This window comes from Lepus europaeus, chromosome 9 (assembly GCF_033115175.1).
Source record: "Lepus europaeus isolate LE1 chromosome 9, mLepTim1.pri, whole genome shotgun sequence".
NCBI classification, from domain to species: Eukaryota; Metazoa; Chordata; class Mammalia; order Lagomorpha; family Leporidae; genus Lepus; species Lepus europaeus.
In genome coordinates this window covers 112953146-112977099 of record NC_084835.1, presented here as the reverse complement: position 1 = coordinate 112977099, position 23954 = coordinate 112953146, and the positions used below count along the sequence as shown (strand labels likewise).

General features: G+C 36.6%; 1 protein-coding gene across 1 annotated transcript in view; it reads right to left on the bottom strand.

Moving 5' to 3' along the window:
* Positions 1-18653, bottom strand: part of CDH7 (cadherin 7) — a 130134-nt gene extending 111481 nt beyond the window's left edge. The window contains exon 1 of the mRNA XM_062200303.1: positions 18444-18653. Coding sequence (XP_062056287.1) covers positions 18444-18653 — 210 coding nt within the window. The remainder of the gene's footprint in view (positions 1-18443) is intronic.
* Positions 18654-23954: the final 5301 nt, after the last annotated feature.

The following is a 23954-nucleotide window of genomic DNA, read 5'->3' as shown; positions in this document are numbered from 1 at the left end:
TATAGCTTTGTTGGTTTCCAAAAAGCACTGTTGAAAACTAGATGTGACTCAAATGAAGATGGGGCCATGGACAGTGTCACTGAATCAGTGTCAGAGTTTTAGGGGGGTAAATCCCATCTACTTCTCTTTTAAAAGGCCAGGTTAGAGGGAGGCAAACAAGGCCATCAGGGTGCAAAATTTAGACATGGACTTGTTTTCACTCTGCAAAGTGACACTTTCTTCAGACCCAGGCTCCTTGGGATCAAAATCGAATTTCAATGCAAGCTCTGATGGTAGGAAAAAAATGATGGATGTTCTCTGTCATATGTGGAAGTTGAAAAAAGGTCAATCTGAACATAGAATAGTGAATATTGGAGGCTGGGAGGGGCTAAGAGGAGGGGCTAAAATAAAGGAAGTTGGATAATGGGTACCAAAGCCCAACTGCATAAAAATAATAAGTTCTAGAGTTCTACAGCACAGTAGAGCACTCCAGTTAACAAGATTGTATTATATATTGTAGGAAGAACTGGAAGAGAAGAGTTGGTAGGTTCCAAACATGAAGATAAAAACGTACCTGATAATTGCCTAATATGATCATCTTACATATATATATATATATATATATATATATATATATGGTGTCTCTAAAAAGTGCAAATATTACACATTAATCAAATATTATTTTTAATTTTTAAAACAGTAAAAAGTGAATAAGAGTGTATATCCCTGGAAGTAAATGCAAATCATTTTCCTCTGTGCAGTTTTTGATCTGGTTTGTAATTTTAGTTCACCATTCTAAATAACTGTGTACAAATTCAAGGTCATGTGCTTTTGATTCAGCACATTACCTCTTTAATAATAATGACAGACACTTGCACATACCTGGCATTTTGTTGTGGATCAGAATAAAGCAAGTACAAAGGAAAACTCATTGACTCTCTGAAAAATACAGATTAAAATCACTAAGTGGCTGAGGACTTTTCTCAATGAGATGTGATTAAAGCAGACAAATGTGAATCCAAAATTGAGCATCTCTAAGAAGACATGGTTACAAAAGTGACACCTGGAATTACCACACACTTATATACACTTTTAAAAACAATATAATAGCTATAGTCAATAATAGCTATATTTTTATGATGTGCAGGAAGACAGCATACAGTCTTACTATAATTCTCATTTCATAAGGGAGCAAGGAGTAAGGGAGAAAGCACAAAACCTCAAGTTATTGAGTGAAGAGTGTGTGATGCCGGGATGTACATTTTCTCCATTCAACCGGATGCTTCTATCAAGGGGAATAAAGCATAAATGTCTCCTCTGAATGGATGAATGAGCTCCAGGCTGCAAAGCTTTGCTTTTCTCCTGCAGGCTCACCTTCCTACAGCATACCTCTAAGAAGTCCCCAGTGAGATTCTGGGTGGTTTAGCATTCACTTTATCAAACACAGTTGAGGATTTCCATGCTCAAACGTGTAGAACTTGCCCTAAAATTCAGGTAGTGTTCATCTAGATATAGTCAACTGACATGATTTTGGGGCATCAGGAAATACTGATCATATCTGTTTCCTCAGCTTTATACTGTAGAATTGCATCTATGGAAGCCCTTTTTTATACATTCATTTTTAAAGCTTTGTTTATCTAAAAGGTAGACTCATAGAGAAGGAAAAAAAAGAGAAATGGAGAGAGGGAGGAAGGGGTGAGGGAGAGAGCGAGCGAGCATGAGCTTATATTCGCTCATTCACTTCCCAAATGCAGTCTACAGTCAGGGCTGGGCTAGACTGAAGCCACGAATCCAGAATTCCATCCAGGTCTCCCATGTGGTGACAGGAACCCAAGAACCTGGGACATCATCTGTTGCCTCCCTGGTATATTAACAGGAAGCTGGGTCAGGAATGCAAAGCAACCAGGACTCAAACCAGGAACTCCAATATGGGATGCGGGCATTCCAAGCCGTGGCTTAACACACTACACCACAAACTGTGCTGCTTGTTATTTCATATTCTTTGAATGATTAATTTTGGTAACATGTCTTTCATTTTATTTATGAAATAAACATAAAAATAACATACAGCCATTATTTTCCCTGATGTTTCTTTGATTATATTAGAGGTCACCTGACTTTTCTTTATATTCTTGGACATTTGCTTCTACAATTCCTGGAACCCTGGACATGTCCCCTAAGGCTATCAGAATTGCAGAATATTTTTTTCACTTGCTTATATTTGCATTGGCATAAATAAAAAATGCATGCCTAGACATGTATTTAGATTACATCAAGATTTTCAGTATCTATTTCCTCCTGAAAATGTCAGAATTTTACTGCTCCAAAAATGTTATGTAATCTGTATTAATTCTGAATACCTTTCAGATTTTAGTAATGTGACCTCTGTAGAACTAAAATGAATTAGTCAAGCTCAGTTTCTGAATTCAGAGTTTAATCAAGTATGAGATCAGTAAACCCTAGCAATAGGTTTGAGTCAAACTTTAGACTAAATTAAGTGCTAACCTGAGGCACAGTCTTTAAAAAAAAATATTAACTGAGAGATTAACAAACAATATCATTTATCTAGTTCCATTAAGTATCACTTTTCTTCAGGAATTCTAATGGCTCTGGAATCGCCTTCCTCCTGGAAAGCTCTCAAAGCACACATCAGCCTTTGAGATTTCAAAATAGAACAATCTGCGTGTGTGTGTGTGTCCTGCCCTTTTTTCAATGTGTAGTTTAAAAAGCTACTCTGTATGATTTTAAACCTGATTTGAATCCAAATACATAAACAAAGTGGTAACCAAGTCCTGGAAGTGTTTTGATATATAGAAAAGTATCATACATCAATAATTAAAAACACATATTGTCTTACTATTATTCATCAATAATTCTCAAAAAAGAGTATGTGTTGCAAAGTCTGTGTTTAACATCTTATAAATATAACAAGTATCTCCTCTTCTCATTAAATTTTTATTTAACATTTAATACTTTATACATTCCAAAGCACTTTAGCAGATGTTATCCAATTCAAGGCTGACTCCGACTTTGTGGAGAAAGGAGAGTTGGTGTCCCCATCCTTTTGTGATAGATGAGAGAACAAGGAAAGGTAATTTAAAGGACTTGTCTGTGGTCAGGAAGTGTGCCAATGTGATGAATCTTGCTGGAGTGCATCCTTGATTTCTCCTTAGACTTTAGGTTGTTTAAAAAATATGCTTTAAAGCGAAAATACCTGAATCAAGTCCATTATAGAAAGTAGAGATGGAATGCACAGTAAAAATATGAGCCTCTATATTGGTAGGCATTTGGTGCACTAGTTATAATGTTGCATTGGATGCCTACATCCACTCCTCTCAGAGTGCTCAGAGTCCCAGCTCAGCCATCTTCTAATTCCAGCTTCCTGCTTAATGTGCACCCTGGGAAGCAAAAGGCATCAAGTATTGGGGTCCCTGCCACCCACCTGGGAGGAATGGACTGAGTCCTAGGCTTGTGATTTCAGCCCGGCCCATGCTCAGCAATTTGCAGACATTTGGGGGCATGAACTAGTGGATGTAACAGCTTTCCGTGTCTTCAAAATAAAATTAAAAAATGAAAAGAAATAAAGCATGTGAACTGATATTAACAAGTAATCCTTAATTAATTATTTCTGTATCTCAAACAAGAAGTGCTGTACACTAAAAAGAACTGGCCTGAAGTGCCGGCATCCCATATGGGCACCGGTTCTAGTCCCGGCTGTTCCACTTCCGATCCAGCTCTCAGCTATGGCCTGGGATAGCAGTAGAAGATGGGCCAAGTCCTTGTGCCCCTGCACCCACATGGGAGACCCAGAAGAAGCCCCTGGCTCCTGGCTTCGGATTGGCACAGTTCCAGCTGTTGCAGCTAATTGGGGAGTGAACCATCAGATGGAAGACCTCTCTCTCTCTGCCTCTCCTCTTTCAAATAAATAAATTAATCTTTAAAAAAAAAAAGGAACTGTTGTTACATAAGACTTCTCAGTAAAGCTACTTTAGAGAGATTAAGATAACTGTTTGTCAACAAATGATGGCAATGCTGTAGGGAAAAAGGTACCCTAATCCATTGTTGGTGGGAATGTAAACTGGTACAGCCACTGTGGAAGACAGTATGGAGATACCTCAGAAATCTGAATATAGAACCTACTATATGACCCAGCCATCCCACTCCTGGGAATTTACTGAAAGGAAATGAAATCAGACTATGAAAGTGTTATCTGTACCTTCATGTTTATTGCAGCTCAATTCACAATAGCTCAGATATAGAATCAACCCGGGGGTCTATCATCTGAAGACTGTATAAATAAATTATACATATACCATAATATATACAATATATGTATATATTCATATTATATATTGTATATAATCATATATTATATGATATTGTATCTATTATATATAATATACAATCATATATGATATATAATATGTATTATATATTATATATATGTGTGTGTATATGTGTATACACACACATGCATACCATGGAATACTACACAATGGTATAAAAAATGAAATCTTTTCATTTGCAACAAAATGGATGTAACTGGAAACCATTATACAGAGCGAAATAAGCCAATCACAAAAAGACAAATACCATATGTTCTCCCTGATCTGTGGTAACTAATAGAATACCTAAAAGGTAATCTATGGAAGTGAAATTGACATTTTGAGGTGCGATGATTTTGAACAGCCTTTGTCTAAACTGTTGAGGAACAGTTTTGTTTTGTTTTGTTTTTTCCATACTATTTGTCGAACTCTTTATTTAGTGTAGGGTTAATCCAAAAGCATAAAGTTAATGGAAAATAGATGTTTGTAAAAAATAAAAATGAGAATAGGAGAGGGAGGACGAAGGGTCAGATTGCAGGCGGGAGGAAGGGTAGGGTGGGAAGAATCACTATGTTCCTAAGTCTGTATATATGAAATGCATGAAGTTTGTATACCTTAAATAAAAGGTTTCTATGTTAAAAAAAAAAAAAAACAGTTAAGTGTTTGTCAAGCAAGTCATCACACTAGATCACACTCAAGTCTTAATGATTATGAAATCTAATTAGGAGTTAACAACTACATTGAAATTTTTCTCGATGCACTAACATAATATACCAATTTTTTATTATTTATACCATATTTATTAAATCATAAACTCAAAGAAAAATATATGACATGTAAATCAGAACATAATTTTTAATGCCCTATGAGAAAATACAACAAAACAAAAATCTACCACCTCAATTTTTCAGGTCCAATTCCCATTTGCTTTTATCTTGTACATTTATCAGGCAATCACCTGAAGTTTTCCTTCTATCTTGGTTTTGAAGGACAAGATTTAGTTATATATTCAACATTCTAGACAGTCACAAAAGTATCAAGCTCTCTCCCCACCTTACTGCTTTCCCTTATTTTGTTCTGCTTGATATATGAATGATTTTAAGAGAGAGCCAGGGCCACCACAGAAATTATGAACAGGATAAGGTCATGACCAGTAATATTATTGTGGCAAAGCCATTGTTCAAATCCAGACCCCTCAGGGTCCCAGATCTCACATTTTTTGATTTGACTATTCTGGAACCTAGGGCTCCAGACATGGTTGCAGACATTGCAATAGCTATGAACACTCCCTCCCAATGCCAGCCCCAAGGCAATCATGCTCATCTGGACACCTCAGATTCAGTAATGTGGCAAATGCAGTGCTGTCCAAAAGACCTAAAGGAGGAGTAACAGAAACAAGAATCAAGAGTCTGGACCGTAAATTTTCATACCTTATTGCATAAGAAGAGATCCTGGCTCCTTATTTAACAGTTCCCTGAAGAAAACAGTTCTCAGATGGATTGATTTGACTTTAATATTTAATTTCACTTCTGCTTCCTTTAAGCATTTTCATGAGTTTTTTTTTTATCATGCTAAGTCTCAACTGCTAATTTTTCTTACAGTGTCTTTTTCAAGAGCTATAAATAATAATGATAGTTTAAAAAGTCATGTTGTGTGTTATTAGATGGATAGAATGCATACCAAAAGCAACATACATAAAAATAATGATTTTTGTTTTCAAATGATTGATATATTATAGCAGATGAATGAAGTTTAATCGTGATCATCATATTTTATAAAATCAAGAAACAAGTAAGAACTAAATGTGAGGATAGTTCTGGAAATCATGTCATATACATGTATTTAATCCTTTCAAGAGTTCATTTACAATTGGAAGGGTGCAAAATTTCTTCCTCAAATATTTTAATAGCTAAGAGTAATTCAGCTTACAAAAGTTAGGGGTGTCCCAAAGCTGAATATCCTCTCACCACAATACTCTCAATGTTTCACAATTCCATAAGCTTCCTAGGCATGAAATAATCCCCTATTGAGTAAACACAGGCACTAAGTGTGGATTGCACATAATCCCTTTACTCTTAAAGCTCATAACTTTTACTAATATAATCCATCACTTTCATATTTTATTCTATGCCTTCATTTTTTGCATGTTAACAACAGCCTTATGAGGTGTGTTTTCACGTGCTTGTAATCACATCGTTTGGAAGTGGTAGAGCCAGTATGTAACCCCAAATCATGGAACTCTGAAATGCGTGTTTCCACACAACCTCTGATCCCACCAAGAGATGGACCTGAAGCTGCATACTCACCCAACGGGGATATTGTACCAAAAATCCCTGAATTCAAAAGGAGACCAGAGTAAATTAGTTTTAAAACCTGAAGCAGCTCTAATATTAAAATGCACAGTAAGAATGTTATTTTTCTTTTTGATGACAATATTTGACATTAATACAATATCAACTTTCAATATTAAGCAAACATATGCAGTTTAATAAGATCATTATATGTGATATATGTACATCTCATAACCAAAATTTTCTTGCTAGATTCCTAGGGATTTCATTGCTTGGGAAAATAATTTGAAAGAGTGATATATGGTTCTTGAAACCTCTAAAGTAGCTTGAATGCCTTTCTCCTTAAAGTATTTTTTTTCTCCCAATCATTCCTAAGCTGTTGGTAGGTAACATGCTGTGAAAAGTGAACTTCATCAGTGTGTGCAGAACTCTCAGGGAAATCCAACTTAAAAATAACTCTGAAGCCATCAACAGGGTAAAGAAAAGCACTGAGAACAAATATTACAAAATATTAATGATTTATGCTTCTAATCAGAAATATCCATTGTGAATTCTTAGACCAGTAACAGAATCCACTTCCTCCTCTGATTTTAATTATGAATCCTTACTCACTTGTATACATTCCCCATCACCCATCGTCCTCACGTTTTCCACAAATGATCTAATCAACGAGAAAAACAGTCTTGTTTCAGATCATTACACGCCACAACTGCTCTACAAAATTCACTGAAGACAGCTGCTCTGCCACAGGTACAGTCTTTGCAGGAGCTATAATGAAAAAGCAAGATAATGTATCCTTTTCAATAAAGCTTCTATTTTTTTATTTCAATGTCAAAGTTTCACCTACATCCCATCATTTGATACTAATCTTACAGAAATCATTTCTCCATGGTTGTGGCTATGCTCTTTTATATAGTTATGTAGTTTCTTTTATTTTAGACTTGGTTCTGCATTTCCTTATAGAATCTATTATTCTTTCACTCTACAAATAAGTCTACACCATCTTCCATAGCAATGTAACAATTTCCACATACTTCTTTACTAAATTTTCAAATATTTATGATTTTAATTTTCTTGGGTATAATTAAATGGAATACCCATGACTAGTGCTCACCAGGAACTACTTTTCTTGAATTAAGAAAACATATCAGTTAATCTCCTAAGTTCAGTTCTGTCATGATTTAGTTGAGAAAATTACATAAACCTCGCCTATGATAGAGTGAATATGAGATACAGAACTGAGTTTCTCAGATACGTTATGTAAAAGAAGATGCCATATTTTATCATTACTTCTTCATTTCCAGAACCAAGAGTAGAATATGTAATCTTTCTCTCCACACATAAACAGTTGCACCGCGGACACTTAAATGACTCACAAATCAGAAAAATCTAATTTAAGCATGGTTTGACTAATTTCACTGGTGATCATCACAAATCTTTCAAACTCACATCTGTTGAACATTATGTATATGTTGGCCAAATTTTGATTCTGTGTTTTCAGCTAAATACCTTAAAACATGTCAGCATTTTAACTAAGGAGATAAGTAAACATTCCAAGGGAAGCATTCTTATCAGATAATTGTGTACTGTTTGCACACACAACTTGCCAGAATGATGTTAATCACTCTGGTTCTAGTACTTTAATTTCCATTCCTATAACACAGCCTCGTCTTGAGACACTACCCTGCTGCATTTATCTTGCAGAAGACAAGGATTCTAGCCTAACTAAACATGTGGTTGCCCTCACTGTACGGACTTGTTTCCCCCCAGGTCTCTCTTTTTATTGTTGTTGTTGTTCATGTGCTGGTAGGACGGAACATAATTCTCAGGTTTTTGACCTGAGATCTCAACAGTGCAATGAATGAAATACAGGTACAATTTTCAACCCCCCAGTGAAACTATTTTTTTCAACACATTTCTGAAACAGTCAAATTAACTAATTACAACTAAACTGTTTAATATATTAACATATAAAAACTACTTGCTATTCTTTCTTTTATAAATTAACATATATTTAGATATGTGCTATGGGCTTACTTGTGATGCCACAAATTCCATTTATGAAAGTCCCAATTTCCATTGTAACTGATTCTGTAGACAGGGCTTTGGAGATAATTAAGGTTACATGGAGCCAGTCATAAAGGTGGGCTGTCATCCCATAGTGTCAGTAGCCTCAGAAGAAGAGACCTCTGTCATGTGAGGACATGGGGAAAGGTGGCTGTGTATATGCCTGGAGAAGAGCTCTCACCAGAAACTGAACCTACCCACACCATGATTGTGATTTCAGAACTCCAGAGCCATAAGAAATATATTTCTACTTTTTAAGGCACTCAGAGTCCGACGTTGTGGCAGCCTGAACAGACCACGACAACACTTAAAACATCTTTCCTCAAAGTCTGTCTGCCTGATTTTATGACAAATTAATGCTGATTTTAGTTCAAATTGTTCTACAGTCTCAGAACGTAAATAATCCAGATACGCTTTCTAGTTCTTCTCAATTACAACTCTGAAGGCTGTCCCCTGGATCCACCTATTTTACTTCCAAATGTACTATGACCTCATCTCTAACAGAAAAACAAATTCTTTCAGCTGACAAGCCTTGCTGAAGATGTAATCATTATCACTATGAAACAGAAATACTAGAGACTCTAATAAAGAACCATTGGAAAGAATTGTCATTACTAATTTTTTTAAACTTTAATATAATTGTATTAAGTTTCAACTCTGTGACTACATAAAAATATAGGAGTTAGATGGTACTGTCTACCTCTTCTAACAAAAGATTCTAAGTGTCTGTTATTTTCAAAAACAATGTGTTGTTTATAATGATGATGTCTAAGTATAAGGGACCAACTTTTCAATGCAAACAGTTCTTTATATTTTATAAACAATGATGGGGAACAGCAGCACTTGTTTTCAATTCTAGGTTGGCAAAAAACTTTCCTATAATCATGGATAATAAAGACTCCTACTGCATGGTTCAGAAAAAGAAATCAATTTCCCTGCGACATTCCAAATGGATGTGCTTTTGAGAAACATGATCAATTAGCACATAAAATGACAATATATAATGGTATTACATATCTAAATTTGGCCCCCCAATATAAATTTATCCAGACATCATCCTGAAATTGGACAACAAACTATAATGATTCATTCTTTGCATACCCTTCAAACAGGGTTAGTATTTATTTTCATTTGCAATGATAGTTTAGATGATTTTACAACTAATGAAGATCGAAAAACTTTAGCAAAATGGTTTTTCAGTGGAAGAATCTGGTAGGGACATTTTTAACCATATGATCAATGGCAAAATCACTAAGTAGTCACATCTACTATCTCCTAGGTGAAAAGGGGAAAAACATACTAAAAAGAAGCATGAGACATATCCTCATTCTGAGATATTCTACCAAGTTACAGGTCAAGAATAACAACAATGAAAACTAAAGAAATTTCTCAGACTGGGAAAGTCTAAGGAGGCAGGACAAAGGGAAGGCATGATATTGGATTGGTTCTCACCACAGAAAGTACCCTATTAGAACTGGCAGAATTCAAATGCAGGGCCGGTACTGTGGTACAGTGGTTTAAAACCCTGGCCTGCAGTGCTGGCATCCCATATGAGCACCAGTTCGAGTCCTGGCTGTTCTGCTTCCAATCCAGCTCCCTGCTAACATGCCTGGGAAAGCAGCAGAGGATGGTCCAAGTGCTTGGACTCCTGCACCCACTGGGAGACCTGGCAGAAGTCCCTGGCTTTGGCCTGGACCAGTTCCAGTCATTGCAGCCATTTAGGGAGTGAACCAGTAGATGGTAGACCTCTCTCTTTTTATCTCTAACTCTCTCTACACTTCTGCCTTTAAAATACATAAATCTTTAAAAAAATGTTTTGAATGCAATGTTGATTAGTCAATAGCATTATATATACCTTAATTTATTGGTTTAAATAATTTATTAATATCTCAACATGGCTACATATTTGTGGTAAATGGAGTTGTGAATAGTGCTTTGCAACTTATTAATCTGAAATAATTTCAAACTAAAAACTTCACAATTTTTTAACTGTTTGATCTACATTTTACAGATGAGGTCACTGAAACTTACTGTTTCAGTATCTCACTCAAAATTACAATTATAACACAGGGTTTCTGGTTACTGATATTTCTATTGTACAAAGCTACCCCCAATAGAGTTTTAGAAGAGTCTGTTCTACTTTCTAAGAAGGTACACCTCTTTTTTTTTTTTTTTTTACTTTGATCTGAGGATTATATCAAAAAGTTAAAAAATCACAGAGGTATGCCAGGTTTCTGTTCATGGATCAATGAGTTAGTTCCTTGGTTTCTCCATTTCACCCACCCCCCCCACACACACACACTATAGGTTGGCCTTGGAATACACTGCTTTCTATGGCCACGTGCTTGGCTTATCAACTGTATTTTCAATTTTAACAGAGAGTCTATTGTTTTTTAATGTCTCCATTTAGCACAATACTTATCAAAGAGTAGATGTTTGATGTGCATTTGAAGAAGAAAGGAGAGAAAGGAGGAAAAAGAAAAGGAGCACAGAGGTGAGGTTTAATAGCATACACATGAGATTTGTTTGGATTCAACATTCACATATTTATACAAACTAGTGTTTTACTCCTATAGTCAACATAAGTCACAGACAGTTCAAATAATGTAAAGTGATTAGGATGAAATCTCCCCAGGACAGCACGTACCAATATATGTTTAAATCAGCAAAGGCTTGGTAACTGTCCTGCTACTTCTTAAACATTTCTGTTACGTATCTTGTGACTTGCAGAGACCGCCATGGATTCTGTGACTTCTTATCAATGAGCACTCCACATAAACCTTGTCAGAACAATTAGAGTGCACTTAAAATAGAAAGACCCAATTCATCACTTGAGCTTTTTTCTTGGTTTTGACATGTGAAAATTCAACATAAATGTATGCAAGAGCACAACTAGATATGAGAAGAATGCTTTGGTATTTCGATTGAGATCACATTGGATCTGCAACTGCTTTGTATAGTATGGACATTTTGATGACATCAATTCTTCAATTTTCCATGGAATCACAGGAGACCTCAAATAGGTAAAGCAATCCTAAACAATAAAAATAAAGCTGAAAGTATCACAATTCCTGATTTCAAGACTTGTAAGTTAGCTATAATCAAAACAGTTTGGTACTGGCACGAGAATAGACATGCCAACCAATAGAACAGACTGAGACCCTAGAAATTAATCCACATCTACAACCAACTAGTCTTTGACAAATGAGCTCAAATCAATCCCTGAAGAAAGATCAGCCTCTTCAACAAATGATGTTTGGGAAACTGGATCTCTGCATGAAAAAAGTATGAAACAAGACTTATATCCTATACAGAAATCAACTCACAATGGATCAGAGTTCTAAATTTAAAATCTGAAATCCTCAAATTAGTGGAGGAAAACACAGGGGAAACACCACAAGACACTGGCATAGGCAAAGACTCTTGGATAAGACCCGAGAAGTATAGACAATAAAATAAAAAACAGACAAATGGGATAGCATCAAGCTAAGAAGCTTCTGCACAGTAAAGGAAACACCCAGCAAAGGAAAAGAGGCAACTGATAGAATGTGAGAAAATATTTGCAAACTATACATTTGACAAAGGATTAAGATCAAGAATATATAAGGAGCTCAGGAAACTCAACAACAAAGCAAGTAATTCAGTTGAGAAATGAGCTAAGGATATGAATGGATATTTTTCAAAGGATGAAATACAAATGGGTATCCAACACATGAAATGATGCTCAGGAGCATTGGCCGCCAGAGAAATGCAAATAAGAACCACAATGGAGGTTCCTCACCCCAGCTAGAATGGCTATCATCCAAAATTCAACAAATAACAAAAGCTGGTGAGGATGTGGGGGAAAATGAACCCTAATATGCGGTTGATGGGAAAGTAAACTCATATAACCAATATAGAAGACAATATTGAGATTCCTAAAAGATGTACTGTAAGATCCAGCCATCCCACTCCTGGGATTTCATCCAAAGGAAATGAAATTGGCATATAAAAGAGTTCTCTGCACCCCCAATACATTAGCTCACTTCACAACAACTAAGATACGGAATCAACCCAGATGTCCATCAACTGATGACTAGGTAAATAAATTATGGGATATATACATGATGGAATACTACTCAGCCATAAAAGAGAATTAAATCCTGTTTTCACAATAAAATTGAAGCAACAGGAAATCATTATGCTTAAGCCAGTCCAAAAATGATAAATATGTTTTCCAAGATTTGTGGTAACTAACATAAAGAGTACGAAAAAATATATATGGGCAAAATTAATGTTTTGAAATTTAATTATTGTTTATACCTCCTTTCTATACTATTGAGGAACACCAGTTTTTCTTCTATTTGTTGGATTCTTTATTTAGTGGAGGATTAAGCTTGTGATTATAAAGAAAATTAAAATTATTCAATATAAGAAATTTAAAAAAGATGAAAGAGAGGGTAGGAGTGAGAGAGAGGGGGTGGTAGGGTGGGAATTATTATGTTCTTAGAACTGTATGTACTAAATACATGAAATTTGTTCCTTTTTTATAAGTAAAAAAAGCACAAATAGTCTGTATTTCATCTTCCTGTTTCTATAATCATTCGAGTTGCAAGTGCAGTATGTGTAAACACAGATATTAAAGAAGACAGCATGTCAAAATGATTTTTTTTATTTGACAGGTAGAGTTACAGTGAGAGAGAGAGACAGAGAGAAAGGTCTTCCTTCCATTGCTTCACTCCCCAAATGGCCGCTATGGCTGGCGTGCAGTGCAGATCTGAAGCCAGGAGCCAGGTGCTTCCTTCTGGTCTCCCTTGCGGGTGCAGGGACCCAAGCACTTGGGTCATCCTCCATTGCCCTCCCAGGCCACAGCAGAGAGCTGGACTGGAAGAGGAGCAACCAGGACTAGAACCCGGCACCCATATGGGATGTCAGCGCCACAGGCAGAGGATTAACCAAGTGAGCCACGGTGCCAACCCCTATCTAAATGATTTTGATCAACCTAGAGAGACAATCATGGAATTTAGAGTTCAATCTAGACAATCTTGCTTGGATATACTTAGATATATACATAAAATTCCCCCACTCCCCTGAACTTTAGCTATCTAGTTCCACCTGATAAAGACTTTAGCAGTTACAACCTTCACTTCTTGCTGAACATAAATTTGATGAGAGTTAGCAATAGCAAACTGAGTTCATGGTAAGCTCCTGAAATGTGTAGTACAATCTGACATTTTATTTTCAAAATGGCAAAAAGGAAAATTTGAATTCTTCATTTTTTGTGGGAAAGTGCACCAAATAACTTATAGTTTCACTGGACTATTATAAGATCTAAAAGTAACTATTCAAAATAATTCTAAAAATCAGAACATATTTGCATCCCAAAGAGCTGATCCGTCTCCAAGTTCCTTTTGGAACCATCAGAGTTCCTACTTCTACTAGCAACCTAACAACAGAGGAGAACAAGGGGTTTCACAAATTAATTCTTGTTATCAAGACATTGTGAAAAATTTTTTTCTCTACATTTTTTTAAAAAAGGGCTTTTTCCTAAGATTTTATCTTACTTTAGATAATCTACATATTTTGAGAATAATTTTCCTGTATTTTCCCACCAACATCTATAAAATACACATCTTAGTTTGATGAATATTTTCCTCCAGAAGTAATTCATACTTGGGATTCGCTGCTTTCCTTCTATCTAATATAAAATTTCCAAGATAACTAATCTATAAATCAATTTTTAACATGACATATTTTCACGAAGACATTTCTTTTCTGTAACACTGAATGTAGCTTAGCTAACAGGAGACTCAGAATTTCTTGGTGATAGAAACTGCTGAGGTGTAATTAAACGCATTGAAAATGCTCACCAACATGCTCAAGCAAGCTTGAATTTGAAACGAAGTGAATCCTGCACATCCTGTACAGAGGTAATAGGTATAAATTCTCCCTGAATGAGTAAGGAAGAAAGAGGAGTAGCAAAAAGGTAAGAGTGATGGCAGCAGGTCGGGAAGCAGACTGTGCAAGAGGCACGGAGCACACATTTCAGTGAAAGTGATGGCCTCGAGCACAGCCACCGGCTGGCAGCCCATTACAGTTAGGAAAGATGAAAAACACTTAATACCTGGAACAGAGTCTAGGTGGTTTGGTAGACAGATTTTTTTGTCAGATAGTTAGGGGATGTTAGTGAGAAATGCCAACGTGAGGAAAAATCAGGGCTGGAAAAGTGCTTACTGATGCAACAAGATGGATGGGAAACATGAGCTCCTCTGCACCGCACATCACCCAGTCAGGGGTGATCCAAAGTCACAAGGAGGAAAGGCCTCTCCAATTCATTCTCCTCACACCAGCACAAGAACGTAGGCACGGTGGTCATTATGAAATGCACTAGGGGGAAGGTGCACCATTTCTCTAAATTAGACCCCAGGCAGAGAAATATTTTAGGGCTCCTTCCTTAAGTCTGTACATTTGGGTTCTGCAGCATATCAAATTATAATTCAAGAAAACAATATGGGACGTTAGTGATACTGGCACTCAGAACCTTGCACGGCCCCAAAACTCGTTCCCTGGCAATTTTGCAGTAAGGGCTGTAGAAGCATCTATGGCCCCATTGGACAGACTATTCTATTTTGCTCATTACACATCAAACAAAACCAGCAATGTATCTAAAACAACATGACCTAAAGCCACATTGTGGCCTCATTATCTTCAATGTCTTAATGAATATATTTTGCTTAGTCCATAGTCATTTAATTGGCTGGGCTGGCATCAAGGTACTAATGTGGTCCCCAAATCTGAAGGTCTGACAAAACTCAGACATGATTTCTCTGATATTTGAATTTTCCAGGATCAATTTTGTTTACCAACTAACCATATTTCTGCTACATGTTACATTCCTAAGCATATACAAACAGAATCTTTCCTCTAATTAACTGGAAACAATGTGAACTCTATTAAATAATGTTTGTTTTCATCTGAGGGATCATATACGCAACAGTTTCAAATAATCCATTACTCTGATTTTATAATTGCCATGTTATAAATAATAGCTATATCCAGTAAATGTGTGTTCCAAATATTTTAACTCACTTATTTATTGACATGAATTACAGATATCATTATTCATATGTTCATTATATTCATATAATGTATTATTTTAGAGATGAGAAAATTAAAGTTTAATTCTGCAACTTTGAAACTATTCCAAGTTATACAACAAGTAAGAAGTGATAGAGCGAACAATAGCCCTAATGCCAATCTGACACATGCTATACTTACCCATTATTTGATCAAATTAAGCTATTGAATTTACGTCTTCCAAATTACCTCAAAGCTAGATTTTGTCAAGATGACTAAGGGTGTGGCCATCTAACTAACATAGGTTAGTTAGATATGAAAATTACTAATCAAACTATTTATTTTCTTCATATGATTATCTGTCTAGCCATTCTTCCTCCACATTTCATCACAATTTTTTAGATCTCTCAGTCCTATAAACACTTCTGGTCATAGCCATCATTCCCCTCAAATAAAAAATACACAAAACAAAAACTGAAAATACATCTACTTTTACATGCTCAAGTGATTAAAATATAGCTGAGGTCAAAATTACTCTTAAACCTTGTTTATTCCAATACCAATGTAAAAAAAAAAAAAAAACAATCATTTCATCATCTCATATGGAAAATCCAGGAACCCAAGGTACCTGTTACATTTTGCCTAAGAAATAGAAATCATTCTTCTAAAGTTGTAGCTTTTTGTCTCTTGCTCATAAGTCTGTATCACAAATGATTTTTCTTTTCTTTTTTCTGTATTTCAGTCATTTAAGAGCTTTCTAAAACCTAGTTCGAACTATGAACAGCTGTATGGAACTCCCAATATATAGCATGCAACAAATCAACACCCATTTAACATCCCTGTCATCTATAATCTGTTAAGTGATCTTCAGTAATTGATTAAAAATGAAATACACAATATTTTTTTTGTTACCTAATCAGGGGACCACACAATTTCTCTCAGAAAAATAATACCAACCATTGCCCTGTAATTTCATACTCATTTCAAAAATAAGTAACCTAGGTGAATAAATTCTCATAATAATAAATTGTAGAGATTATTTAGGCATGAGCATTTTGAATTATAATGTGAAGATTATAAAAAGAGAAGCATTTAACTTTTAAAAGTCATATTGACTTTTTAATTGTCAACCTTACCCTAGAAAACCAAGCTAATTTGAAATATTTTGCTGTTTTAGGAAGATATTACACTATCACAAAAAGCTATTGATTATAAATTAACTGAATATTGTAGATCTGTCCATTAAAGAAAGCCTGATGAACCTCCTGAATGCCCATTAAACTGAATGCAATTAAGAGCTAGATTCTTAGTGAATAATACTGAATTATGGCTAGTGCTCTCTTATTTTCACGAGAAAACAAATCAGAGAGTAAGATAAATTTTGCACATAGGCAAGTGTATGTGAAGGCCCCATTGACAAGGAAGAATGGCTTTAAAGACAGATGTACACAGAGACACTTGTGTATCCACATATGTTTTCTTAGGGTAGGAAAATGCTATGGCAGTGTTGAAAGTAATCCTAGTTAATATCCCTAGAAACCTCTGATTTATTTTAACACTTTCATTTACTCTACAGTGTTAGTTATTATTTAAACTAGAGGTATTAAGAGGAAACTATGATAAATAATACAATAAGCACTACCTTAATTTATGTAAATATTCCTACCAACAAAGCAGTTTTGTCACCCTTAATTAGGATGTGTTTACATGAAAAAAAAAATGACCCACGGAATAAGAAACAAAGATACTTCGCTGGACTTTCAACATTGAAAAATTGATTGACAAATAAATTCATCAGTTAGCGGGTCTTCATTTTACCAGGAATAGAAGCATCAAATCGACAGTGAGGAGGAGATTCAGAAAGGTATTGATTTCTTGCTAATATCCCTTACTTAGAAAACCTTCACTGGTGCTCCACACAACACTGAGAAATTCAGGCAATCTTTACAAATATGAAACTAACTGAACCCACAGTAGACTATAGACTGTACATATGAAATGAGGATAGTGGGAAAGATGGAGTTCTCCTGACGAGTCTTTCAGTTCACGCAGCTCTTGAATGGAAATATCCTTCCCAAATAATCAGACAGAATGAAGTTTAAAAAAAGCTCAGCATAGCTACTAATCGGCCACCCAACAACATGAAGTGCCATTTGTCTAATATTACTTTTACTTAATTCTGCTCACATTCATTTTTAACTGAAAGAAAATTTTAAAAGGAAAGAAAACAGAAAATAAACAGAAATGACCAAAGAAGACTGAATTGTTCATAATTTAGAGGCATTAGTCTCAATACTTTCACTTTGCAGTTTTTGAATAGCAATTATTGGGAAAAGCTATGCTAGCATAAATGTAAGCCTGAACACCATTTACATTGTACCTCAAAAGCAGAAGCTAACGAACAACCTTGGCACTAGCCCACTACTTTTCATCTCTTAGTGGATATTCTTGTTCTGATATTGGTACTAAGAACTTTACCTGTGAACTACAATAATGATCAACAAGGCCTCTGTAGAATCCTCATCTATTTTCGGGAATAAATCATCTCTCCCCAAGTTGCAGCTTCACTCTTTTATAAACAACCCCCGCCCCCAAACTTCATAAAGTCTTTCATGGGAGTCAGGTTCTGAGTTTTCCATCCCTAAAGCAAAAAATCAGCAGCTCTCCAACCAAACACAGACATTGACAATAATCATTTACAACTTCAAAAGGCTGAATACCCTACCTTTCCTACATAGAGGGGGTCTGAGCCCATGTATTCCTCCAACACAAAGAACTGATTCCACACCCAGCTGCGCTTGGTACGGGACCTCCCTGATTGGAAATAGGGCTTTGATCCAGACCTTGAGAGTTCTGCTTGATTCATCCCAGAAAAACACAGGAAAAGCGCTATTAGCTGCAGAAAATGGCAGAACTCCACTTTGCCCAACTTCATCTTTTTTTTTTTCTTTCTTCTTCCTGTGTAAGAAAAAAACCTTGACAAGAGAAAAGGCACAGTTCCAGTTAGCTTAGTAGCTCTTGCCTCCGGCAGGGTGTCAGCTGAGAGTCCAGAGATAATAATTTGTAGAGTGTTGGATTGGAAGAGGTCACCACTGCTGAACAGCCTTCGCCAAAGTATGGTGTAATAGGTGCCTATCAGAACAAAGAGATGAGACAGTGTCAACCAAGAACACAAAATAATGTTTAGCTTTCAGCTCCCAATGTATTACTGAAGTCCCAAGGTACCACTAATGGTATCATCACTAAAATACTAATTGTACACTTGAAAATTACAATAAATGTTGCCATATTTGTTATTTATACAAACACTGCTGATGTAGCATTATTCTCATTCCATAACACAACCTTAAAATTCCATGCTTTTTCAAGGGCATTTTATCTGAGCATATGGTTCATTTTACAATATGTGGCAGCATCATTTCAGAAATCACTTTAATTTTAGTCTTTATACTTTTTCTTTTATAATCCAGTCGGTTTCATTCATTGGTATTAGATTGGGATAGCAAAGCAGCTCAGAGCAGGGATTTAACCAAATGGGAAGGACATATGCTGGCTTAAATCTCTTCGAAACTGTAAAGAGAAATAAAGAACTATGAGGTGATTCAAACCCGGTTGATTGATTCTGAGTCACAGAACACCAGCTGTTCTGATGTGTTCTGATTTGACTGAGATCAGCTGAAATGCTCCGTGGTTTCCACTTTCCACCCTCAAACTTACTGTCACGTACGCTTGCTTCACATTAGGTTATGTTATTGCTCCACAGTTATTTGCAATCCTACAAACACTTACTGAATATCATACAGCATGGCCTGTGCATAGTAGGGTCTTCCTTCATATACATTTATGAACTTGGATTATAAAGATTGACAGAAGGGTGAGATGACAGTATTTGAGAGCCCTATGGATGGTTGGCATGCACCCAAGAGGTGTTCTAGTGGCTGCAAGGCTAAAGCCTTTTATTCTAATGTCTATTTATTTCAGCTACAGAATCCTGATTATGCAAGAGCTATAAAAATCATTTACAAAATAAACTTCCAAACACACCCCCAACACAGAGGAATGAGAATTTGTGACAAGACACTCAACTTGAATCACTTTAGTTTTTGAATTCATTTTACTTTCTATAAACCAACAATGGGATGATTAAAGCAAAAGGCTATCACTTACAGATTCCTGTTTTCTTTTTTTCTTTTGAGGGAGATGAAAACAAAACAAATAGACTTTATAAAGCAGAAGCTACATTATTCTTAAAAGCTTTTCCATCTTTCTGTCCCTCTCTCCAATGACAGGAGCATCTCAACTCAATAGACAAGTATTTCTGACAAATTGCTTCAGAAAAAAAAAAAAACTACTCATGTATCATAGAAGGAATGTAAAATAATATATAAATATTAAATATATTAAATAGTCCAACAATTGGAAGAAATAGGTAGTGTTGATCCTATTGAAATAAACATATGGGAGCAGGCATTTAGTACAGCTGTTAAAACACAGCTTGTGATACTTGCATACTATATCACAATAACTGAGTTCAAGTCCCAGCTTCAGTCCCAATTCTAATTTCTTGTTATTGCACATCCTGGGAGACATCAGACAATGGCTCAAGTTCCTGGGTCCCCACCTTTCATGTGGGAGACCTGGATTGAGTTCCCAACTCCTGGCTTTGGAAATGGCCCAGCCTCGGCTATTGCAGGCATTTGAGGAATGAAGCAGTGTATGGGAGACAGCACTCTCTTTCAAATAAATAAAAATTGGATCCCATCCTGTGTTATAGCAGGTAAAGCCACCTCCTGCAGTGCTGGTATCCCATATGGGCACCTGTCTCAGCTACCTCACTTCCGATCCAGCTCTCTGCTATGGCCTGGGAAAGCAGAATATGGCCCAAGTCCTTTGGCTCCTGCTCCCACATGGGAGACCTGGAAGAAGCTCCTGACTCCTGGTTTTCGATCAGCCCAGCTACAGCTGTTGCAGCCATTTGGGGAGTGAGCCAGCAAATGGAAGACCTCTCTTTCTACATATATATATATATATATATATATATATATATATATATATATATCTGCATCTCTGTAATTCTGCCTTTCAAATAAATAAATAATTTTTTTAAAAAGAAATAAAAGTTGAAAAGTTAAACACATGAATTTTAATAACCTCTCTAAAGTTTGGATCATTGAAAAATGTGCTCTGGAATATCAAAAGTTCAGCTAATTCATATATTCCAGGAAGTATCAGATTCAGTAATGATTATTAGAAGGTGTCAACTAACTGTACATTGAGCACAATCTCCCAAAATTCAGATCTCTTACTCAAGAAGCAGAAATGAATTTGCTCTTTCTAGATACCATGCTGCAGGGTTGGTAGGTAGTTCTACACTCAGAATCATAAGGAACAAGTAACTTGCATCATGCAAGTCCAACACAGGCTGCTCAATTAGGCTGAAAGTTCACTATATGGAGCTCTGACTAATCCCCTGGGAGACAGGTCTCTGGGACCTTGAAGTAGGAAGTAGTTCCCATAGATATGAATTAGTTCAATGATGAGCCAGGAATCATGACCAGAAGAAGCCGTTAGTCAGAAGGGGGGTAGCCCTCCCAAGAGGGGGCAAGCTCTGCAGCTTCTCTTTTCCAAGGGGGTTGCTACGGATGGGGTGAGGCATTTAGAGTTTAGCCGCAGGACTGAGACTAGCTCATGAAACTGACAGTTGAGGAATACTGCCAGTCTCATCACTGTCTAAAGTATGCATGGTTATTCAGACAAAAATCTTAATGTGATACAGCTATCCTATATTATTCAGGCTGTGTCATCGATTAAGTGAACTTGATAATGTTGTTTCACTGTGAAACGGCACCCAACTGCTAAAAAACAAAGTATCATGTAAGGTTTTGGAATTAAACATTGGGGAAATGAGTATAATTATTGCATACTAGTGAGTAACATGGGTGCCTACAGGAGATAAAGATTCAAATTCTGGGTCTTTCATGTCTGAACTATGCAGTTTTAGATAAGTTAAATTGTAAAAATAAATAAATTCCAGGGACCAGCATTGTGGTACCAGAGGTTAAGCCTCTGTCTGCAACACTAGCATTTCCACATGAACACCACTGCTCCACTCCCCATCCAGCCCCCTGTGAATGCACCTGGAAAAGCAGTGGAAGATGGCCCAAGTACTTAAGACTCCTGCTTCCCCCAAGGGAGATCCAGATGGAGTTCCTGGCCCCTGGCTTCAGCCGGGCCAAATAGGGAAAGAACCACAGATGGAAGTCTTCTCTGTCTCTTCCTCCCTGTTACTTTGCCTTTCAAATAAAATGAATCTTTAAAAAGCAAATACATAAAAATTTAAATTCCAGAGAGGAAGCCTCAATCCTCTCACTTAGAAAACAAAAATAATAATGGCATCGGCGAGCAAATCATGAAATGTTAAGGACAATGCCTGATGTGTTTGACTGCGACTGTTAAATATTTGAGTTTGAAACTGATTATATTAAGCTAAAGTCAGCTAGTGAGGTGATACTAGTTTTAATTCTAATTTTAGCCATGCTAAAATAAGAACATGTTTGATTATTCTAGTTGATGCCAGAGACCTATATGGTCATGAATGAAAAAATCTAATTAAATGTAAAAAAAAAAAAAAAGCACAAAAGTACTTTTAAAAATGAACAATTTTTGTCCTAATGACATGTTTTCTACAATTTTTTAAAGTCAAACTTTGGTATCAGTATTGAAAAAAAAATTGATTTCACTTTGGGCATTCACTAATGAGGAAATAGTTACAAAGAATCTGGGCTAGGGATTAAGTCCATTCTATTAAAATAAGCTCATATGTGAATTACTTGGTAAATCTACCATGTTCATGAATCACAATCACTTTGAAAACAATTCCACTCTGTTGTTCTACAGTATTTGAAATATGTATCAGATTCTTGAACCAAACTTTATTTTGCTATAAAGCCTACCAGAATACACAAGGACACTTTGGTTCTTTTATAAAGCAGATAAATTCCTCTGCAATATTCATTGTGGAGTGCGTTTAGAAAAGCAAAACAGAGTCTGAACAATCGTGATCGTGATCTGAAGCGCGTGTTTCATAACACGCTTACCCAACTGTTTTGGTAGTTACCCACTCTGCCAGAACATATATGCCGTCCAGCAGGGGCTGGAGTGTCTGGTCACAGTGTCACATTTCTTCCTCAAACCATTGCATTCTTGTCAGTCAGATCTGTCAGTCTTTGAAGGAAAAGGAAGCATAGCAGTTCTACTCCACTCCTCAAGTCGGAGCTTATCTTGAAAGAAGTTAAGGGCACTGAAGTCTTAGCAAAAGCCTTCAGGTCTTTGTGGTTGTCACACAGAAATAACCAAAACTTGAAACTGGGGTTTCCTCATGTCCAGCATAACCTCTCCACACAGGATTCTTATGTTCTCACAAATATTAGCAACTAAAAAACATCCCAACTGTACTTATTAAATTTAAATTAACTTCAGACCAGGATGAATCACAACTGCTGACTTTTCATGGTGCATTAAAAACACCTCACAAATTGGGCCGGTGCCGTGGATCACTTGGTTAATCCTCCGCCTTGTGGGGCCGGCATCCCACATGGGCGCCGGATTCTGTCCCGGTTGCTCCTCTTCCAGTCCAGCTCTCTGCTGTGGCCTGGGAGGGCAGTGGAAGAGGCCCAGGTGCTTTGGCCCTTCACTTGCATGGGAGACCAGGAGGAAGCACCTGGATCCTGGCTTTGGATTGGTGCAGCTCCGGCTGTAGCGGCCATTTGGGGAGTGAACCAACAGAAGGAAAACCTTTCTGTCTCTCTCTCACTGTCTAACTCTGTAAAATAAAATAAATAAATAAATAAATAACTACCTCACAAATTGGAACTTCAAAGCACAAATCCTACCTCCACATTATTTATATCCTCTCTTTCTTCTGCCTCGTCCTGAGTTCAAGCCCTGGACTTAACACCAGGAGCCACATCAGAAACAAGAAACAATCTGGAACCCACGTTGTACCGCCTCCTGGCTTCCTTAGGGGAAGCGTAGGACAGAGACCTGGAGGTTTGGCCAGCTCTCCTCTTCTTGATCACTAGTTCAGAAACAAACAGTGGAGAAATAAAAATAACCTGCCAGTATGTAGTTGAGGTGACTTTTACAGATCTGGTCAACTCCTAGACAGTGACAAATATGTAACTCTGGGGAAAAAGAAAGAAGTTTTTACCTGAAGAGAGAGCTAAAGAGTGGTCAA